Here is a 21482-nt window from a genome sequence, read left to right on the forward strand (position 1 = left end):
ATAAATAAATAAATAAATATATTTAAAAATAAATTATTTATAAATATATATATTTATTTATATATTGATTTATTTTAAATCAATATATATTTATAAATATATATACAAATCAATATCTATTTATATATATAAAATATATACACACACAAATATAAATAAATATATATATATATATAGTTTTTTTGAGATGGAGTCTCACTTTGTCAACCAGGCTGGAGTGCAGTGACATGATCTGGGCTCACTGCAACTTCTGCCTCCCACGTTCAAGGGGTTCTCCTGCCTCAGCCTCCCGAGTAGCTGGGATTACAAGTACCTGCCCCCATGCCTGACTAATTTTTTGTATTTTTAGTAGACACAGAGTTTCACCATGTTGGCCAAGCTGGTCTCAAACTCCTGACCTCAAGTAATCTACCTCCCCGGCCTCTCAAAGTGCTGGGATTACAGGCGTGAGCCATGGCGCCCAGCCTAAAAGATTATGTTTTTTAGTTATGGAAAAATCATAACATAAAATTCACCATCTTAACCATTTTTAGTGTACAGTTCAACTGTTTACTTTATTTACGTTGTTGTGCAGCCAATCTCTGTGCAAACCAATGTTGGGCAGACATCTTTCATCTTGCAAAATGAAACTCTATGCTCATTAAACAATAACTTTCCATTTCCCCTTTCCCTCAGCTCATGACAACCACTGTTACACTGTTTCTGTACGTCGGATTACTCTAAATCCTTCATATAAGTAGAATCACGCAGTATTTGTCTTTTTATGACTGGCTTATTTCACTTAGCATAAGTTCCTCAAGGTTCATCCATGTTGTAGCATGGGACACTATTTCCTTCTTTCTGAAGGCTGAACACTATTCCATTGTATGTATATACTGCATTTTGTTTATCCATTCATCTGTCAGTGAACATTGGGTTGCTTTCACCTCTTGGTCATTGTGAATAATGCTGCTTTGAACATGGATGTCCCATTATTTCCTATAGATCTTGCTCTTAATTCTTTTGGATATATACTTAGAAGTGGGATGGCTTCATAATATGGTATCTTAGTTCATTCCTGCTGCTATAACAAAATAACTTGAACTAGGTCATGTTTAAATAACATACATTTATTTTTTACAATTTTGGAAACTGGGAAGTCCAGATTAAGGTGCTAGTAGATTTAGTGTCTGAATCTGAAGGTAAGAGCATGCCCTTTGTCTCTGAGTTGGTGCCATCTTGCTGCATGTTCACATGGTGGAGAGGAAGCAGAAGAACCAAACAGGCTTCCTCAAGCCCTTTCATAAAGGCACTAATCTCATTTATGAGTGTGGATCCCTCACGGCCTAATCGCCTCATAAAAACTCTGCTTCTTAATAGTGTTGCATTGGGGATTACATATCACTATGAATTTTGGAAAGACACAAACATTCAAACAATCACAGATGGTATTTTATTTTTAACTTTTTAAGGAACTGCTATACTATTTTCCATAGTAGCTGCACCATTTTACATTCCCACAAATAGTGCACAAAATCCCACTTTCTCCATATCCTCACCAACACTTGCTATTTTTTCATTTTGTTTGTTTGTTTTCTGATAGTGGCCATCCTAATGGGTCTCAGAGCGTATCTCATTGTGTTTTTTCCCTCTGGTGATTAGTGATACGGAGCATCTTTTCAGATGCTTGTTGGTCATCTGTACATTATCTTTGGAGAAATGTCTACTCAAGTCCTTTGCCAATTTTTGAGTAATTAGTTTTTGTTGTTGAGTTATAGGAGTTATTCATATATTCTGGATATTAACTTCTTATCAGATGTGTAATTTGTGAGTGTTATGTCCTTTGATGTACAGAAGTGTAATGATATTTTGAGGGGATCAATGCCTACATTATACAGCATCTTTTTCAGCAGGAGGTTATAGTGATCCTCCATTCTCTTCCCTTTGAAATGTTTTCCCATATACTTCTTGGAAATATTTTATATTGTGAATATTTTAGTTTAAATTACTTTCCATGGGAAATTAACGTTAGTTTTAATAGTCACTAAAACCAGCTACAATTTACAGAGAAGGTAACTAAATTTCCGCATCTGGAAGTAACTTCCTGAAGGCCATGCAGTTAGTAAATGGCAGGTGCCAAGATTCAATCCAAGGCCTTTCTGTGGATTTTTTCAGAACACTAGGCCACTTCTTGAAGCAGTGAACACAAACTGTGTCATTTGTGATGCAGTCACTGTGCTCGCTAAAGGATCCCGGCGGGTGAGCTCACTTTCTGCACGGCTGACTCGGGAGGATGGAACTTGAAGGAGGGATCACAGCCAGAGAAAGAAAAGGGAATGACATGAACAAAAAAGTGAAAATAAATAAAACTATGACCTAGAAGTACTGTCTTCTGGCTACTTTACCCTATTTCTTGTTGAGTACAATACAGTTTGGATGGAAAAAAGAAGGAAATCAAGCATAAGAGACAGATGGGAGCCACAACATGGAGACTGTTAATTCTAGTCTTAGAAATTTGGACTTGAGCCTGGCATGGTGGCTCATGCACAAAATCCCTTGGGAGCCTGAGAAGGAAGGAATGCTTAAGGCCAGGAGTTTGAGACAAGCTTGAGCAACACAGTAAGACCCTGTCTCTAAAAAAATTACAAAATCAGCCGGGCATGGTGGCACACATTTGTAGTCCCAGGTACTCAAGAGGCTGAGGTAGGAGGGTCGTTTGAGCCCAGGAGATCGAGATTGCAGTGAGCTATGATCGCAGCTCTGCACACCAGCCTGGGTGACAAAGTGAAACCCTGTCTCCATTAAAAATAAAATAAATAAGAGGAAAATGGCTAAAAAAGAAATTTGGGCTTAATTTAGTAGATATCAGAGAGTCAAGAAAAAAATTTCAACAAGATTTTGCTTTAGAAAGAATCTTCTTGTGGCATGTCTTAGGTAGGTTTCCCTAGAATGAGATGCTGAGAAAGTGATTTATTGAGGAGTTCCCTCAAGTGAAACCTATAAAAGAATGAGGGAGCCAGGAGAAGACCAGGAAAGAAGTGTGTAAACACCCAACACTCATAGCAGCTGAAGGATAGGTCACACCGCCCTAGTGGAGGGAAACTGGGCAGGCACCAACCATGTCTACTATGTGGCATTTTGAAGGATGAATTGGAATCATGGGACCTTGAAGAACCACATACAGATATAAAAGGTACTACCATTTGAACTTGGATAGTGGCTGTGTGGGCAGAATGATGACTTCCCAGAGATGTTCATGTCCCGATACCCGAAACCTGTGAATATGTTCCATTACAAATGAATGAATATTTACATTTCTATATGTAATTAGTTACATAATTACATTTGCATAAATATGCAAAGGGACTTTGCATGATTAAAGATCTTGAGATGAAGAGATTATCTGCATTAGCCAGGTGGCCTCAACCTAACATGATTCCATAAATAGGGAGAGTTGTTCCTGGCTGAAGTTAGAGACAGAAGAGATGTTGCTGGGTTTAAAGGCATAACAAGGGGGCCATGCACTAAAGGAATACAGGCAGCCCTAGAAGCTGGAAAAGATGAGGAAACAGATTTCCCCTGGAATGGAAGGAAGGCAGCCCTGATTACACCTTGACTTTGTTTAGCTCAGGGAAACTCATGTTCAACTTTGAAACGACAGAGCTGTAAGATAATAAATTTGTGTTGCTTTAAGCTGTCACAGCAGCAATAGAAAGCCAATACAGTAGTCATCGAAGAGAAAGAAAAATGTTAGTGACTAAGGAAATGATGGAATTCCCACAACTTTAAAAAAAAAAAGCTTAAAAAATAACAACCTCTGTTTCATTTTATTTCTTTATTTTAAATAGAATTAATGATCCTTATTACCTTTTTCAGAGTTCACAAAGTAATGTAAAAGGCCATAAAAAATTATTTCAATGAAATTATAACTGAATTAGAAAATGATGGTTTAAAAAATCCACATTTTATAAAGGTTGGGAAAAACATATTTAGCGAATCCCCAAAATTGTTAAGGGAAGAGTAAAAGGAAGAAGCTGTATTTACTATTACATTAAAGACATAGGTACCAGGTGAATACTAACTGCAAACCATTCTGATTGGCTGTTTTTCAGTGGCTGTCTCCCTGAGATTTCCTTTTTCTTATTCAGGAAAATTCAGGACTGTGAGCTTCATGGTCACCAGAGGGTGCTATGGGACAGGCTCTCCCACTCCTCCAAGGGTGACTGCCAGACAGGCAAAGAATGGTGGCAATGGCTCTAGAAGCCTGTGACTCCTTTCTGTTATCTGGCACTCAAAAATCAGATGCGAAGTGGGGTCAATGTTTTTTTTTTTTTTTTGCACTGAAATGTTTTTTTTTTAAATGAAAAGTTATTTGTGACAACTTTTGGCATCTTCCTCAATAAAAATGAAAAATAATAAATGTGCAATAAAATTCAGCAGTTTCCACAAAGTCTTCAAAAAATAGGAATATTAGGTAAGTAAATGAAAATCAACAGTGTCATACAATTTAGTTAAGTGGATATTCCCCTGAGCTAGTGCTGGGAAGAGAGAGGGTGTGAAAGAGAAGGCCATGTCCTGAGGCTGACACTTAACTGGGTGTCAGGACATCCATAATTTATTGTGTGAGGGTTATATCTGTTTCAGTTCCAAGAACAGTTAAAATTCTTTAGCTCATCAACAAAAGTGTGGACACCAAAGCCGCTGCAAGTCAGAGCTCAGAAAAAAAGAGAAGGACAAGAGCCAAGCACAGTAACAACCGTATACAAGCTAATTTATGGCTCAGGCAGCCAAGGTTTTGCAGAATGTATTAGAAGGAGCAAATGAACCTAGAAATGGTGATGGTTATATCTTTGTACTTAAAATGAACATAGACCATAACTGCAAGAGGAGGAATTATTACATTTCTGCAAACTGTAAGGAAACTCATGGCATAAGAAGGAGACCATCTGGGGTGAGACAATGACAGGCACACAGAGGGGGACTAGAAAAGCAGAACAAGGCCGGAAAGCCATGCCTACCACTTATGCACGTGCCATTGAGTATGCTTAACATGGAGTTCTGCCTGGAGTTGGTACAGATGATGATGAAACTAATTCTAAAATATTGTAATGGTTTATTAAAGGAAATAGATATTTAAGAATATATTCATGAATTATATATTTTTTTTAGTGAGTCAGAAATAAATTCTTCTGGTACAAAATCCAAAAGGTGTTGTATTATATTTGGAGTAGAATACTAGCTTTATGGTTTTTTAAAAATAATACAATTATTACAGAGTAGCTTATTGTTTTAAAATGTCAGGGTTTATATACTATTTTTTGTAGAGGTTGAGCATTCCTACTTTGAAAATCTGAAATGCTCCAAAATCTGAAACTTTTTGAGCATCGACATGACGTCACAAGTAGAGCATTTTATATTTGACCTCGTGTGATGAGTCACAGTGAAAACCCAGTCAAGAGTTTGTTTCATGCACAAAATTACTAAGAATATTGCATAAAATTATCTCCAGGTGATGTGTATAAGATGTATATGAAACACAAATGAATTTTGTTTTAGACTTTGGTCCCAGCCCCATGATATCTCTTTGTGTATATATGAGTGTTTCAAAATCCAAAAAACCACCTGAAATTCAAAACACTCCTTGCCCCAAATATTTTGGATAAGGTGTATGCAACCTGTACAATACTTTCTATCATTTTTTATATATATATCTATCCCCCAAGCCAAATTTCAATATATTTTCTGTCTCAAAAGATTTCTAGAGCAGTGTTCACCAAATATTGATGATGGCTATTTCTACGTGCGTCTATCTTTCCAGCTACACATCTGATGTTAGAGATTTTTTCAGCCAAAACAACATATCACAACAGATTGAATGCAGAAGCAGATATGAAAATGTAGCAGTTTTTAATTAAGCCATACATTAAAGAGATTTTCAAAATGTAAACAATGCAACTTTCTTACTAACATCTTGTTTTAGAAAATAAAAGTATTTTTCCTAAAACTGTTATTTGTGTTAAGGTAATGGTTTAATCATTGCTATTTTTAAAAAAAACGTAAATTTGTTATCAGTTTAAATTTTTAACATTTAGATATCTAATATCAATATATTATCCACACAAGAATTTAATATTGATAGATATATTCTATATAAATCAAGGCTCTTTGGGGTCCTCTCTAATTTTTAACAATGTAAAGGGCTTTTGAGACTAGAAAAATGAGAATATGTTTAGTTATAAATCAAATCTCTCTCATAAGCAACAAATCATATAAACATGTTTAATAGGCAATTCAAAATAAACAATCTAAATGAGAACTCTTGATGTTATCCAAATCTGACAAGTTTGATTTTTTCCTAGTTTTTCTAATTTTAGTAAGTAGTACCACAATTAACCTAGTTGCTCATCTCCCAAACCTAGCAATCCATCATTGACTGATTTGTTCTGCAATTTCCCACATCCAATCCATTAGCAAGTTCCAGTGACACAACTGTAGAAATATATTCCTAATTACACCACTTCTCACCACCATCACAACTACTATCCCACTTCAAAGCACCATCATAGTCTCTTGGCATCTTGGAAAATTAAAATAAACAAACAAAAAGCTTTATTGGTAAGGTTTCCAAAGAGGAACTAGCAGAAAATACGATGTTTTCCATATCATTATCATCTAGATACAAGTGGAATAAAATAATTTACATAATATAGTGTCATGAGTTTTTATTTTGCAATATAGTGATTCAGTGATTATAGTGATTCCATTTTCTCTAACCAAATTCTAAAGGCCTTGACTCAAAAGAGTAGGTGATATATATTTAATGATATATTTAACGGAATAGCTTTCATAAAACCATATGCATATAATTTTCAAAGTTTTAAAATGTTAGCACCAAATAAATTACATTTGAACATTTTATATGTTTCAGAAAATTTATTTATATGGAGACAGTGGAATAAAAGGTAAGTTCTACATTTTCTTTTCACCAGATGTATAGTTCAACTTACCTTATCGAGTTCATCTGAAATCGCAATACCTAGGATTTAAAAGAGATTTATAAAAATAGTTTTAGAAGCAATCTTTAGTAACCTAATGTTCAAAACAAACTTTCTATTTGTAAAAGTAGTGCATTTCCTATTCTATTTTTTTTCTTTTTATTAGTGCTTCAAAATAATGGGGCACATCTTTTTACCAATGAAAACAAATTAGGAATTTAAGTCAATTATGACAGCCATGAACTGCTGAAGCAATGCAAATGATGCAACAAAAACAAAGCAGTGCCATATTCCTTGTAGGTTGTAAAAGGCAGAACAAACTTGCGAATGTGATTGTATAGATATCATTTTCATGTTATGATGACAATAAAGTATAACTTAGCCTGTTACTATTTTGCTTCTTGTTAAGTATTTAGATTCCCAGAATAATTAGATATTAAGGCAGAATGGTGGTCCAAGATGACTAATTCTAATGTCTTTAGTTTGTGCATGAGGAAATAGACAAGAAATTTTAAGGAATTTTCCCATAGTCCCTCAGATTGACAGCTCCTTGAGCCAATGCATAAATGATTCCTCCTCACAAGTTCCTTCGCCACCGTCCACATATTTCTCACTGCACATCAGTATAATTTCTGTCTTTATCCTTTCTCCAAAATTCTAAGTCAGCAATGTAAAAAGTTTAGTCCTTAATTTATTTCTCTGTGATGATACACTATCAATTCCACTTTATTGAAACGCTATCCTCTCTTTTCTGTTCTCCTTTGTCTCCTTCACAGGAATCCTCTTTTTTGCAGAGATAGGAGTCCTTTCTTGAAATGGCAAGAGCTCTTTGCTGAGCTGTCTTTTCTTCTTATTTGATATACTTCTCTTGATAATCTACCCCATACCTTTGATATTTTTATTTCTCTGTATGGCACATCTTTACTGCCAGCACAGACTTTCTTCCTGAGCTAATTGTTGAATTCTTGTGGGCATTTCATTCTCAACTTGTCAGACTAAAGACATCATCCTCGCAACTCACTCTGCATTCTATTCTTTTGAACAATGGGGCTGAACTTCAGCACTGTGGCAGGGCGCTGGAGCAGGTGTGGCCAGCTCTCAGATTCAGGGCACAGAGCAAAGGGGGGTTGGTGTCAAACCCCAGTAGAGAATGAGCCAAGAGATAAGGAAAGGTCTAAAGTTTAAAGCCCAGGAGAACTTGGAGAAAATAAGAACAGGAATTGAAGCTGAAGTTCAGCAGACTACAAAGAACAAGAAAGAATGAGCTGGGTTGGAAAAGAGAACCTGAAAACAGCCTCAGGATAATGAACCCGAGTAAAACGAGAATGTTACAGGGTTCAGATCCCCTGGCTGCCTCGGGTATAGATGTGGAGGTTGTAAATGATATTTCATTAGTTCTTATATCATCTCCCACACCACTAACCTAATGAATCAATTATACACAAAGCTGAAAAAGTACACACAACTTCATCTAAGTGGCACCATTGTAGATCCCCTTGTAGATGACACTAGAAACACAGGTACATATGGGGCTTATTCTTCAGTATTCTATAAAACTCTTTTTTCTTTTTTTTGGTAGAAGTCATTGGTAACTAAGAATTTTTATGTGTCACACATTAAAAGAGAGTCTAACTACCATTTCAGGGATTTTGGGTGACCAAAGCTTAACAATTATTCAAGGACTTGCTGTATTATGAAGGTAGTGCCTTCAAACAGTTAAAGGAGAAAAAGCTTTAAGGAGGGCTAGCATTGGAGCCGGGCTGTATCACTGCTGAGTGAACCGTGATGGAAAACTCAGATATGACAGCACCACAGTCAAGGGGAAGACGTGAGACTAAGAGATCTCAGAGGGCAATTATAAACATTTGTGAAGACCTAATATAAATCATACATTTGTGGAATTTTGGGGCTTAAAAAATATAGAGAATTGCAAATGGTCATTTAGAATAACTCAGATTTTAAGAAAAGATAGGACATTTATGGGATACTAAATGGCTTATGTCACAGTTTATAGATTTAAAATACATTATTACAATTTATAAAAATCCAGACATCTTTTAAATGTTTATATTTACATGTAATATAATTCTACAAAAAAAGTTCCTTTCCAATATGAATTCAAGATTAAGACTGAATATCTTACATATAAAATTTTAAAGGGCTTAGTCTATTTTAAAAGAGAGAGCATAGATAATATGAAACAAAATTCTCTTTCTCACCCAAAGTCATAAAGCTTAGATATCTGGAATTAAATAATCCATAATTCAATTATTTGGGATTTTTAAAACTCTCAACCTCTTGATTGATTGATTGATTGATTTTTTGAGACAGAGTCTTGCCCTGTCTCCTAGGCTGGAGTGCAATGGCTGGATCTCGGCTTACTGCAACCCCCACCTCCCAGGTTCAAATGATTCTCCTGCCTCAGCCTTCTGAGTAGCTAGGATTACAGGCACCTGCCACCACGCCCAGCTAATTTTTGTATTTTTAGTAGAGATCGGGTTTCACCATGTTGACCAGGCTGGTCTCAAACTCCTGACCTCGTGATCCGCCTGCCTCCGCCTCCCAAAGTGCTGGGATTATAGGGGTGAGTCACTGCTCATGGCCCGATCTCTTGACTTTTTTTTAACTTCCTGCATCATGCTCTCAGGCCTACAAAAAGAGTTTTCTTATTTAACTTTTAGAAAGCTACCAGTTGATCTTTAAGTTTCTTTTATGCCTCATATTTATGAATCCATTATTCATAAAGATAGCAGCAATATATCACTTTTTCAGAAAGAAGCAAGAACTGGGAAGTAAGTAAAAAAGCCCTGTGAATAGTCAAAATGTGTGTCACACAGAACTGGCACATTACTCATGGGCTACCTCCTCTCAATTTTAGCAAACATATGAGCTGTTTTTCAGGGCTGGAAAATTTTAGCAGTTGAAAATGGAGATGAAGAGAAACATTGCTTTGAAAATATATTTCAGTACTAAGAAGTAATGGACCCCAGAATAAAACTCAAACTAGCTAAATGGAAAACTTGGTTTGGAGAAAGAATTATGCCTTTAATTATGCCAACTCTTTGGTCTGACCATATTTTGTTCAAATACTTATCATATTTTCTTAAAATTTACTTATTTTGATGACTTTGCCTGAGAAATTATCCAAATAAATCTCCACTCTATTATCTGTAATTCTTTCAGCTTTCTATTATCAATGTCAAATTGCCTAGGGCATTTTTTTAACTTCTTATTTCATTTTTAATCAAAGCTTAAACAGATTAAAAGCAGATGAAAGAATTTTAATGAAATGCTTCACAGAGGCATGAAGCTCTAATGGGAACCATTTATACTGAGTAGCCAGGATATCTCTCCCAGTGTCTAGCAGAACATCCACAGCTATTCCCTGAGAAGACATTAACAACTTTTAGGCATTTTATTAACTTTAAAAAGTATCATATTTTAAATTGAGATTCTTTTTTAAGTTTATGAAGACTGGGATCTTCAGAAAACAGAAAATATGCAAGAGAAAACGAAGTGGGTTGCTAAGATATGTTGTAAGAAAGAAAAGCCCAGGACTTGAGGGTGGGACTTTTAATGAACACTGGAACACATGGTCCTTATAAAAGTCAAACTAGAGCTTAAAGGAAATATCCTATCAGGGTGATATAGTTTGAATTTGTGTCCTGCCCAAATCTCATGTTGAATTGTAATCCCCAATGTTAGAGGTGAGGGCTGGTAGGAGGTGACTGGATCACGGGGGTGGATTTCTCATGAATGGTTCAGCACCATGTCTTTGTTGCTGCTCTCATGATAGTGAGTGAGTTCTCCAATGATGTGGTCCTTTGAAAATGTATAGAAAATGTGTAGCACCTTCCCCAACCTTGCTCTTGCTTTTGCTTTCGCCATTTGGCTGCTAGTTCCTGCTTGGCCTTGCGCCATGATTGTAAGCCTCCAGAGGCCTCCCCAAAGGCAGATGCCAGTGTTATGCTTCCTGTACAGCCTGCAAAACCATGAGCCAATTAAACCTCCTTTCTTATAAATTACTCAGACTCAGGTATTTCTTTACAGCAATGCAAGAATGGCCTAATACACAAAGTAACCATTGCTTAGGGTAGCAATAATGTCCAGTTGTAGGGGTGAGCTGCCTGGAAGTGAAAGGAAAAATTAGTTCTTTCAGAAACTGAGCTTGTCTTCTGGATAAAGAAGCAGTGGCTCCCACAGGCATGTCAGAGGTAGACATGAATCAGGTAGAACTTTCTGATTCACTGTGGAGCAAACCTATCTAGATGGCCTCCATTTGTGTCACTTAATTTAGAGGCCTTTCCATTTATTCTCAACTCCAAAGAGGTCTCACTGTGCACAGGCTAAAGCACTCCATCTTTGATGCTAATCTGCCATGTTGACTTCTGATCAACCCAGTTCTGGGAATGCCTCTAAGATTTCCCATTTATCCATTATTCCTTGTTTAAGAGCAGGTACTTAGCATAAATCCTGCCATTAGGTCAAAACAACCTTGATGCTCTCGTACTTCAGTTGTCCTACATATCCCTTCTAAATCACGTATGCCCTTTCCCTATGGTATATAAGCCCTGGGTCTGGAAGATAATGGTGCAGAGACTTACCTTGTCTTGCAACCTCCCGAGACACACACGGCTTCTGTTCATTAGTCCCTATTAAATGTTTCTTTCTAAATTCAACTCGCAGCCTCTTTCTTTGGCCTTTCAGCTTCCTCAGACTTTTGGGGGTACATTTGCATAGACCAGCACAGCACAAAACACATTAGTATCAGAAACTTATTTCAAAATACAGTTCTCATATTCTCCTTTTTGAGTTGCCTTCTGTAAGGGAAATAAGAGCAATAGGTTTCTTCAAGACTTCCATCTTTCGAGGCATCTGCTCAGCCACAGAGTTAGAATTAGGTGATAGTTATAGGAAATGGAAGTAGCAACTTTTCAAAATTCTCTATACCTTCGTGTAATTCATTTCACAAAAGTAGGTTCGATTCATATAGTAAAAATAGTACTATTTCTCCAAAATCTACTTCCCTATTGGAAAAAAATGCCAATTGTACTATAATGTAGAAAATTAGACTCCCCAATTCTTTCTTTTTTTAAGGCTTTTTTCAACTGTGAAATAAAATTCAAATACAAAAATAGAGCATATAACTTGGAAATATAAGTTTTATGCTAGAGCTGGCCCATACTGGCTTGTGAAAACCAACTCCCCACATTCCTTCCCAACACCTCATTCAGTAATGTCACATGGTATCTTGAAATTAGCCATAGTGGGAATATTTACATCATGGAAATTGACAAATGCTGAAAATCAGGGCTTATTTTCAGAGTTAGCTTATTGGCATGCCACTGAGTATAAAGAGTAATGTTAAAGCAAATACCCGTGTAAGTAAAACTCTTATCAATAAATGGCTGATCAACAACCTCTGACAATTAGTCAATTAAAACACCCTTTAGACTGGGCACAGTGGCTCATACCTGTAATCTTAACACTTTGGGAAGCCGAGGTGGGAGGATCACCTGAACTCAGGAGTTCGAGGCCAGCCTGGGCAACAGAGTGAGACCTTGTCTCTACTTATATTTTAAAATAAATTTTTAAAAAACCCCTTTATATAGACTGCTAATTGCTTTTAGAGCAAAGAGGATTCCTGCTAGAAGTTGAGGAATTCAATCCTCAATTGGTGTATTAGTTTGTTTTCACATGGCTGATAAAGACATACCTGAAACTGGGAACAAAAAGAGGTTTAATTGGACTTACAGTTCCACACGCCTGGGGAGGCCCCAGAATCATGGTGGGAGACAAAAGGCACTACTTAGAAGGCAGAGGCAAGAGGAAATGAGAAAGAAGCAAAAACAGAAACCCCTGATAAACCTATTAGATCTCATGAGACTTATTCACTAGCATAAGAATAGCACAGGATAATCTGGTCCCCATGATTCAATTACCTCCCCCTGGGTTCCTCCCACAACACGTGGGAATTCTGGAAGATACAATTCAAGTTGAGATTTGGGTGGGGACACAGCCAATCCGTATCATTCCTTCCCTGGCCCCTCCAAATCTCATGTCCTCACATTTCAAAACAAATCATGCCTTCCCAACAGTCCCCCAAAATCTTAACTCATTTCAGCATTAACCCAAAACTCCACAGTCCAAAGTCTTATCTGAGACAAGGCAAGTCCCTTCTACATATGAGCCTGTAAAATCAAAAGCAAGCTAGTTACTTCCTAGACACAATGGGGGTACAGGTATTGGGGTATAGATATTGGTTAAATACAGCCATTCCAAAAGGGAGAAATTGGCCAAAACAAAGGGCTTACAGGGTCCATGCAAGTCCAAAATCCAGCAGGGAAATCAAATTTTAAAGCTCCAAAATGATCTCTTTAACTCCAGGTCTCATATCCAGTTCACGCTGATGCAAGAGGTGGGGGCACACAGTCTTAGGCAGCCCTGCCCCTGTGGCTTTGCAGGGTATGCCTCTCTCCCGGCTGCTGCCATGGGCTGGCTTTGAGTGTCTGTGGCTTTTCCACGGACACAGTGCAAGCTGTTGGTGGAGCTACCATTCTGGGGTCTGGAGGATGGTGACCCTCTTCTCACAGTTCCACTAGGTGGTGCCCCAGTAGGGACTCAGTGTGGGGGCTCTGACCCCACATTTCCCTTCCACACTGCCCTAGCAGAGGTTCTCCATGAGGGCCCCGCCACCGAAGCAATCTTTGCCTGGGCATCCGGGCATTTCCATGCATCCTCTAAAATCTAGGCAGAGGTTCCCAAACCTCAGTTCTTGACTTCTGTGCACTTGCAGGCTCAACACCACATGAAAGCTACCAAGGCTTGGGGCTTATACCCTCTGAAGCCACAGCCCACATTGTACATTGGCCCCTTTCAGCTATGGCTGGGACACAGGGCACCCCATGCACACAACATGGGGACCCTGGACCCGGCCCACGAAATTACATTTTCCCCCTGGGCCTCTGGGCCTGTGATGGGAGGGGCTGTCATGAAAGCCTCTGACATGGCCTGAGACATTTTGCCCATGGTCTTGGCAGTTAACATTAGGCTTCTGGCTACTTATGCAAATTTCTACAGCCAGCTTGAATGTCTCCCCAGAAAATGGGTTTTTCTTTTCTATTGCAAAGTCAGGCTGCGAATTTTCCAAACTGTTATGCTCTGCTCCCCTTATAAAACAGAATGCCTTTAACAGTACTCAAGTCACCTCTTGAATGCTTTGCTGCTTAGAAATTTCTTCTGCCAGATACACTAAATCATCTTTCTCAAGTTCAAAGTTCCACAAATCTCTAGGGCAGGGATAAAATGCTGCCAGTCTCTTTGCTAAAATATAACGAGAGTCACCTCTGCTCCAGTTCCCAAAAAGTTCCTCATCTCCATCTGAGACCACCTCAGTCTGGACCTTATTGTTCATATCACTACCGGTATTTTTGTCAAAGCCATTCAACAAGTTTCTAGGAAATTTCAAATTTTCACACATTTTCCTGTCTTCTTCTGAGGACTCCAAATTGTTCCAACCTCTACGTGTTACCCAGTTCCAAAGTTGCTTCCACATTTTCAGGTATCTTTTCGGCAACACCCCACTCTCAGTAATAATTTGCTGTATTAGTTTTCACGCTGCTGATAAAGACATACCCAAAACTGGGAACAAAAAGAGGTTTAATTGGATTTACAGCTCCACATGACTGGGGAGGCCTCAAAACCATGGCAGGAGGTGAAAGACACTTCTTATATGGTAGAGGCAAGAGAAAATGAGGAAGAACCAAAAGCAGAACCCCCTGATAAACCCATCAGATCTTGTGAGACTTATTCACTAGCATGACAATAGCACAGGAAAAGCTGGCCCCCGTGATTCCATTACCTCCCCCTGGGTCCCTCCCACAACATGTGGGAATTCTGGGAGATATAATTCAAGTGGAGATTTTGCTGAGGACATAGCCAAATCATATTAATTGGTTATCCTAGAACAAAAGTTGAAAACATTTTCTGTTATGGGCTAAATAGTAAATATTCTAGATATAGATCATATCATACTCATACATTCTTGTTCTTGCTTTATAAATAACTCTTTTAAAATGTAAAAATCATGCTTAGAACATGAGCCACAAAAACAGGCCACAGGTTAGATTTGGCCCATGGGCGAGAGTTTGCTGAACCCTGCTCTAGAAGCACATACCAATTTTCATCCTTGATTACCCAGTGCATTCATTTCTCCAAGAATAGTTTCAAATGGTGTTGGTTTTCATTAGGCCCCTCTACCCATCTCTTCCTCCTTCTTACTCTGTAGGACCTCAAAGTTTAATATCCTGAAAACTTGAAAACTATACGATTTGAACTTCCTGGACTTCCTGACCCTTCCTCCCCCTCAAAAAGCCATGGATGCTGTTCTCTTCAGTCTCAGAGGACAAAGTGCACTTACATCCATGTTTTCTTGGCTCCATCCCCAACCTCCATCTCTGGTATTTGCTCCATCTATTATCTTCTCTCCCTCTCCTGAATCTGCAAGTTCTTTATCTTGGTTTCTGCTAATACCCTAAAAACCATTAAATGTACACACAGACACATACATATTCTCTCTCTCTTTGTCGCTTTCTCTCTCTCTCTCTCTCTCACTGTTTCTCTGTTTCTCTCTCATACATGCACAGAAGAAACTAAAGGAAACCAGACCAAAATGACCAAAAAATTCCAAATTTCCCCACTAATTGCTGCCCTCTTTCACATCTTCTCTTCCATCATAACTTTGTGTAGGATGTACTCCTCCTTTCTCTACTCCTCATCTCTCTTCATTGCTGTCCATTCCTTCTTCCATCTACTGCATACCAGCTTCTGCTTCCAGTAGTCTCTAAAAATTATTCTTTAATTATTCTGAAAATTATTCTTTATAAAGTAGCTATACACATCCTGATTATCAAGTCAAATTGCATCTTTTCTCTTCTATTGCAAATATACACCCTTTATATTTCATTTTATCAAATCAAGACATGTTTAGCATTTAAAAAATAGGGAAAAATAAAATAAGCCCCCACTCACAGACAACTAATGACAGTAGCTTATTCAGTGTTCTTTCAAATAATATTGTATGCATATGATATGGTTTGGCTCTGTGTCCCCAACCAAATCTCATCTCAAATTGTAATTTCCACTTGTTGAGGGAGAAACCTGTAATCCTTATATGTTGGCAAAGGGAGGTGATTGGATCATGGGGGCAGTGTTCCACATGCTGTTCTCATGATAATGAGTTCTCACAAGATCTGACCGTTTTGTAAGAGGCTCATCCCCCTTCACTTTCATTCTCTCTCCTGTCATCTTGTGAAGAAGGTGCCTGCTTCTCCTTCTGCCATAATTGTAAGTTTCCTGAGGCCTCCTCAGCCATGTGGGACTGTGAATCAATTAAACCACTTTCTTTTATAAATTACCCCATCTCAGGCATTTCTTTATAGCAGTGTGAAAACAGACTAACAGCAAATTGATACTGGGAGTTTGGGGCACTGCTATAAAGATACTTGAAAATGTGGAAGTGACTTTGAAACTGGGTAACAGGCAGAGGTTGGAACAGTTTGGAGGGCTCAGAAGAAGACAGGAAGATGTGGGAAAGTTTGGAAATTCCTAGAGACTTGTTGAATGGTTTTGACTAAAATGCTGATAGTGATATGGACAATGAAGTCCAGGCTGAGGTGGTCTCAGATGGAGATGAGAACCTTGAGCAACTGGGAACTGGAGCAAAGGTCACTCTTGCTATGCTTTAGTAAAGAGATTGGTGGCATCTCTAGGGCAGATCTGTGGATCTTTGAACTTGAGAGAGATGATCTGAAATTGAAACTTATGTTTAAAAGGGAAGCAGAGCATAAAAGTTTGAAAATTTTGCAGGCTGACTATATGGCAGAAAAGAAAACCCCATTTTCTGGGAAGAAATTCAAATCAGCTGCAGAAATTTGCATAAGTAACAAGGAGCTGAATGTTATTTGCCAAAACAATGTGGAAAATGTCTCCAGGGCATGTCAGAGGTATTCATGGCAGCCCCTCCCATCAAAGACCCAGCGACCTAGAAGGAAAAATGGTTTCCTGGGCCAGGCTCATGGCCCCTGCTGCTCTGTGCAGCCTCAGGACATGGCATCCTGCATCCCAGCCGCTTCAGCTCCAGTGGTGGCTACAAGGGACCAAAGGCTGTTGCTTCAGAGGGTGCAAGCCCCAAGTCTTGGTGGCTTCCATGTGGTGTTGGGCCTGTGGGTGCACAGAAGTCAAGAATTGAAGTTTGGGAAACTCCACCTAGATTTCAGAGGATGTATGGAAATGCCTGAATGTCCAGGCAGAAGTCTGCTACACGGGTGGAGCCCTCGTGGAGAGCCTCTGCTAGGGCAGTGCAAAGGGGAAATGCAGGGTTGGCTCCCACAGCCTCAGGCATCCCTCCTTCATGGCTGGCATTGAGTGTCTGTGGCTTTTCCAGGAGCACAGTTCAAGCTGTCAGTAGATCTACCATTCTGGGATCTGAAGGATGGTGGCCTTCTTCTCATAGTGCCACTAGGCAGTGCTCCAGTGGGAACCATGTGTGGAGGCTCCAACCCTACATTTCCTTTTTGCACTGCTCTTGCAGAGGTTCTCCATGAGGAGTCTCTGCTTTGTTTCAGGCTCTATTCATTTCTGTCCTTGCCTCCAGGCATGAGCCATATCAACTCTGTCCCCATGTTGCCTCCGAGAGTGATTGGTACAATAAAAATGCAAACTTGCTTAGGATCATAATCTACTGACAAGATTCCTGTAGCATAGAAGTCCCTACCCCTGATTCCTGACTTCTCTGTAACCCAGACTTCTAGCTTCATTCCCTTTATTATTTGCCTCATCCTTCATGCACCAACAATATGACATGTGATCTGAGACATCAAAACAGACACCCCTTTATCAACTAGGATGGACCTCAAGGTTAAGGAAACAAAGGTTACCTAGGGGTTGAGATTTCAAAGCCCAGCTGACATGGCAATGTCCTAAATTCCTATGGCTACAAGAAAATCCATACACTTGCTAGACTCTCTAGCAATAAGAGCTATCAGGAAAACTATCATACTCCCTCCCTAACTCTGAATTACAACCCAGACCACTAAAGTAACAGGACCAGCCTTACAAACATTCTTTCATGATAAGCAACTGCAGACTTTAAGCCAGTTTCAGCCAACTTATAGAGACTGTGCATAAACTGTCTTTATATCCTATGATTCACCTTTTGACATAGTGATATTCCACTTCATTTTAATGCTAAAACCACACCCTAAAGTGAACATAGGATGTATGTTACATATATGTTTGCCCATTGTGCATGTACTCAACTTCCCACATAAATATGTATGGTTTTCCCCCAAATCTACCGAATATGTATGACATCTTTGTAATACAGACCCTGTAAGGCATAAAACCCAACTCGCCCTTTCCCTCTTCAAAAAGAGCACTTTTAGTTCACACCAGAAACTATCTCTTACTGGTTTGCAAACTGGTATCAGCAATGAAACTCTTGTTTTTATTATTCAGTCATCCTTGTGGCCTTTTCAATGATAAAACTTCCTCTTTCTTTGAAATACGTCCTTACACACATGCTTCTCTCTTCCAGGAATATCCTTCTCCATGACACATCTTGACTCTCCTCCTACTGTACTTTGACCTTTGGATACCTCCAAATTTGATCTGGATAACTTTTCTATCAAGTTGTCCCTAAACCCCTTTGGAGATTCTTCTGTGCCTCCTCAGCTCTTTTAAAGTACTTTGTACAAGACTTTGAAACTATGATTTCCAAACCTGTCTCCGCTACTAAAATGTAAGCTTGAAGTCTAGTTCCATGTGTTAGTCATCTTTGCATTCCTGCATACATTCAATGAATGTGAGAATGAATGAACAAGTAATTGCTACATTATCCATCTCTATTTTCTCTCATGCATGGTTATTCTATCACTCCTTAGTCTGTTTGTTAGAAAAGACTTCTTGGGTACATTCCTGACTGACTCACTAAAAAAGTCCTTTGCTATTTTTTTCTCTTGGCTGAGTGCAGGTTGCTATTAGCAGTCACAGAGCATAAATATCTGTCCTCTGTTCCCCCAGCAGCTGGGCTCTTTTCCTTGGAAAGGCTCCAGCCAGTGTTTTCATATGAACTGAAATCCACGGACCAATGTCTGGATGGCCTAAAGATACTCATCCCACCACTGCCTCACGTCACAGGGAGCTGTCAGAAGCAGCAAAAGCATTAGACCCAGAGAACACTGGAAACCCTGCCACCCTGGGAATAGTGCCTCATGAAGTAGAAGGTTTTGTTGGCCAATTACATGAAATAAAAAACTGCTGCCCTTTAGCTTTTGGGTTGTCTATTTATTTGTTTACATGCTTACTTAGCTATCTATTTATTTTTAAGCATCACAGTCAAAGCCAAAGATCCCAGTAAACAAGTCAAATCTACTAACAGCCAAACCCATTTCATCTTATCCCAAAGGCTCACATTTTAAAAAGCAGAAGGCTTGTTTAAGTGAAGAAAGCCAGAGTGGGGGGATGTCTCAGAAAAGAGGGATGAGGATGAAATGGAACCAGAGGTAGCCCTCTTCAAGAAAACCATAACCAAGTTATGTGCTAATCTTTGTGCCAAGTCCTAGGGAGTGCAAGAGCAAAGCGGCTCTGCCCTCAGGAAACTCAAGGTCCAGAGGAGATAAATAAAAACAGATCATAGCAGATAAATGTGTTCAGAGAAAAGTATAGAAGCACAAAGAGAGGGGATGCAAATCCACCCCGGAAGAGGACAGCAACAGAGAAATAATCTTAGAGGAAGTGGTATTTGAGCTGAAGCTAAAGAGAAAAGTAAATGTGGCTTGCTGAAGAGGGAAGCAGCGGAAGGAGCTGACGATGAGACTTCAGGGCATGGGGACAACATAAGCAAAAGCATGGAAAGGAGGAACCTCGAAGGAGTGTGGTGCATAAAGAAAGTCATAAGCAATGGTACTGGAGACCCAATAAAGGGCCAGATCCTGGAGCACTTTCTCTGAAGTTCTATGGAGGCACTGAATACCCGAAACAAGTGAATGTCAGGCTTTCACTTTAGAGCCACTACACTTATAGTGAAGGCTGATTGGCAGAATGGAGAAGCAAATCAATAGTGTGTGTTCCTTGCTTCTCCTGGGCAAGCTAGCCTACTTTTTCCAGCTCCCTGTAGTTAGCTGTAGAATGTAGGAAGATAATGTATGTCACTTCAATGATTTGCATTAGAAACCTGCCCCATGATCTTCTACAGGCTCTTTCTGCTTCCGCAGCAACCTTGAAAGTCATGTGTTGAAGATGGTAGAATGACAGGTTGGAAGGAGTCTGCATTCCCGAAACATCACATGAAACTATTCTCTGAGTGAGAAAATATTTACATTGTATCAAGCCACAGAGATTTTGGCCATGAAACTCTCCTAAACATAAATTTATGACAGTCCAGCCAGCCATAAGCTCAATAAGGGCAGAGGCTCTCCTCTTTTTTTTTCTGACACAGGGCAGGAATAAAATATCTTAAATGGATAAACCAATAATCTGGTCAGAGATGTTGAGAGGGTGAACTAGAAGATATTGATAGGAGTGGAGATATAAACCAGACTCAAAACATATCTTAGACGAAAAATTAGCGAGATTCGATAACTAATCAGTTATGAACAGTAAGGAAGAAAGAGGAATCTAGAAGGGTTCCAGTTTGGAAGAATAGGTAAGTTATGGTACCACCACCTAACACATAGCATGCAGCCGAAAGGTCACATTTGAAGAGGGAGGTGTGGTCCACTTAGATACATTGAGTTTAACATGGCATTGGGAGAGCCAAGTGGAGATACATTTTCGGCATGTCGTAAACACACATAAAATGTGTGGATGGAAATACACTCATTTGAGTTAGCTGCATAGGGGTGATAAATGAGGAGGGTGAATGAGGTTGAATGGAGAGAGCACTTGAAAGAACAAAGGCAAAGGATGAATCACGAACCATAGGAACAGCATTAAGAGTGGCAAGGAAGAAAGATAAACTCCTGAATGAGGCCACAGGAAGTGATGCAAAGGGCATCCAAAGAGGATGGAGGGCCAGCACCCAGAAAGGAGGTGAACAGGGAGTCAGAAGAATGACGGTGTATTCAACGGGGTTACAACTACCAGAGAAATTTTGTAACATGAAGACTGGAAAACTGCTCATTCCATTTGGCAATTTGGAAATCACTGGGTGACCAGTGTGAGATAAGTTTCAGAAGTATAGGTGCAATTATATGATTGCTTTGAGGAGTAGAAGGAAGATGAGCAAGTAGAGACAGTGAGCACTAACTGATATATCAGTTAAAAAGAAATTATTTAGGCAGGTAGTGAGGGTAAGGAAGCCCTCAGTAAGGTTTTCCTTTTAATGAAAAGCAGCCCCAAAATCATTTTCTTTTCTAGCAAAGAGCAGACTGTAAAATCGAGTTGCAGACATAGACAAGTAAGCTGGAAGCTTGCATGGGTGAATGCTGGCAGTTGTGCCAATAGGAA

General features: G+C 39.1%; 1 protein-coding gene across 1 annotated transcript in view; it reads right to left on the reverse strand.

Moving 5' to 3' along the window:
- Positions 1–21482, reverse strand: part of CUNH8orf34 (chromosome unknown C8orf34 homolog) — a 486993-nt gene that overhangs the window by 325406 nt on the left and 140105 nt on the right. Inside the window, 1 exon segment of the mRNA XM_032759605.2 lies at positions 6987–7015. Coding sequence (XP_032615496.2) covers positions 6987–7015 — 29 coding nt within the window.

The sequence above is a fragment of the Hylobates moloch genome, unplaced genomic scaffold (assembly GCF_009828535.3).
Source record: "Hylobates moloch isolate HMO894 unplaced genomic scaffold, HMol_V3 SCAFFOLD_9, whole genome shotgun sequence".
NCBI lineage: Eukaryota > Metazoa > Chordata > Mammalia > Primates > Hylobatidae > Hylobates > Hylobates moloch.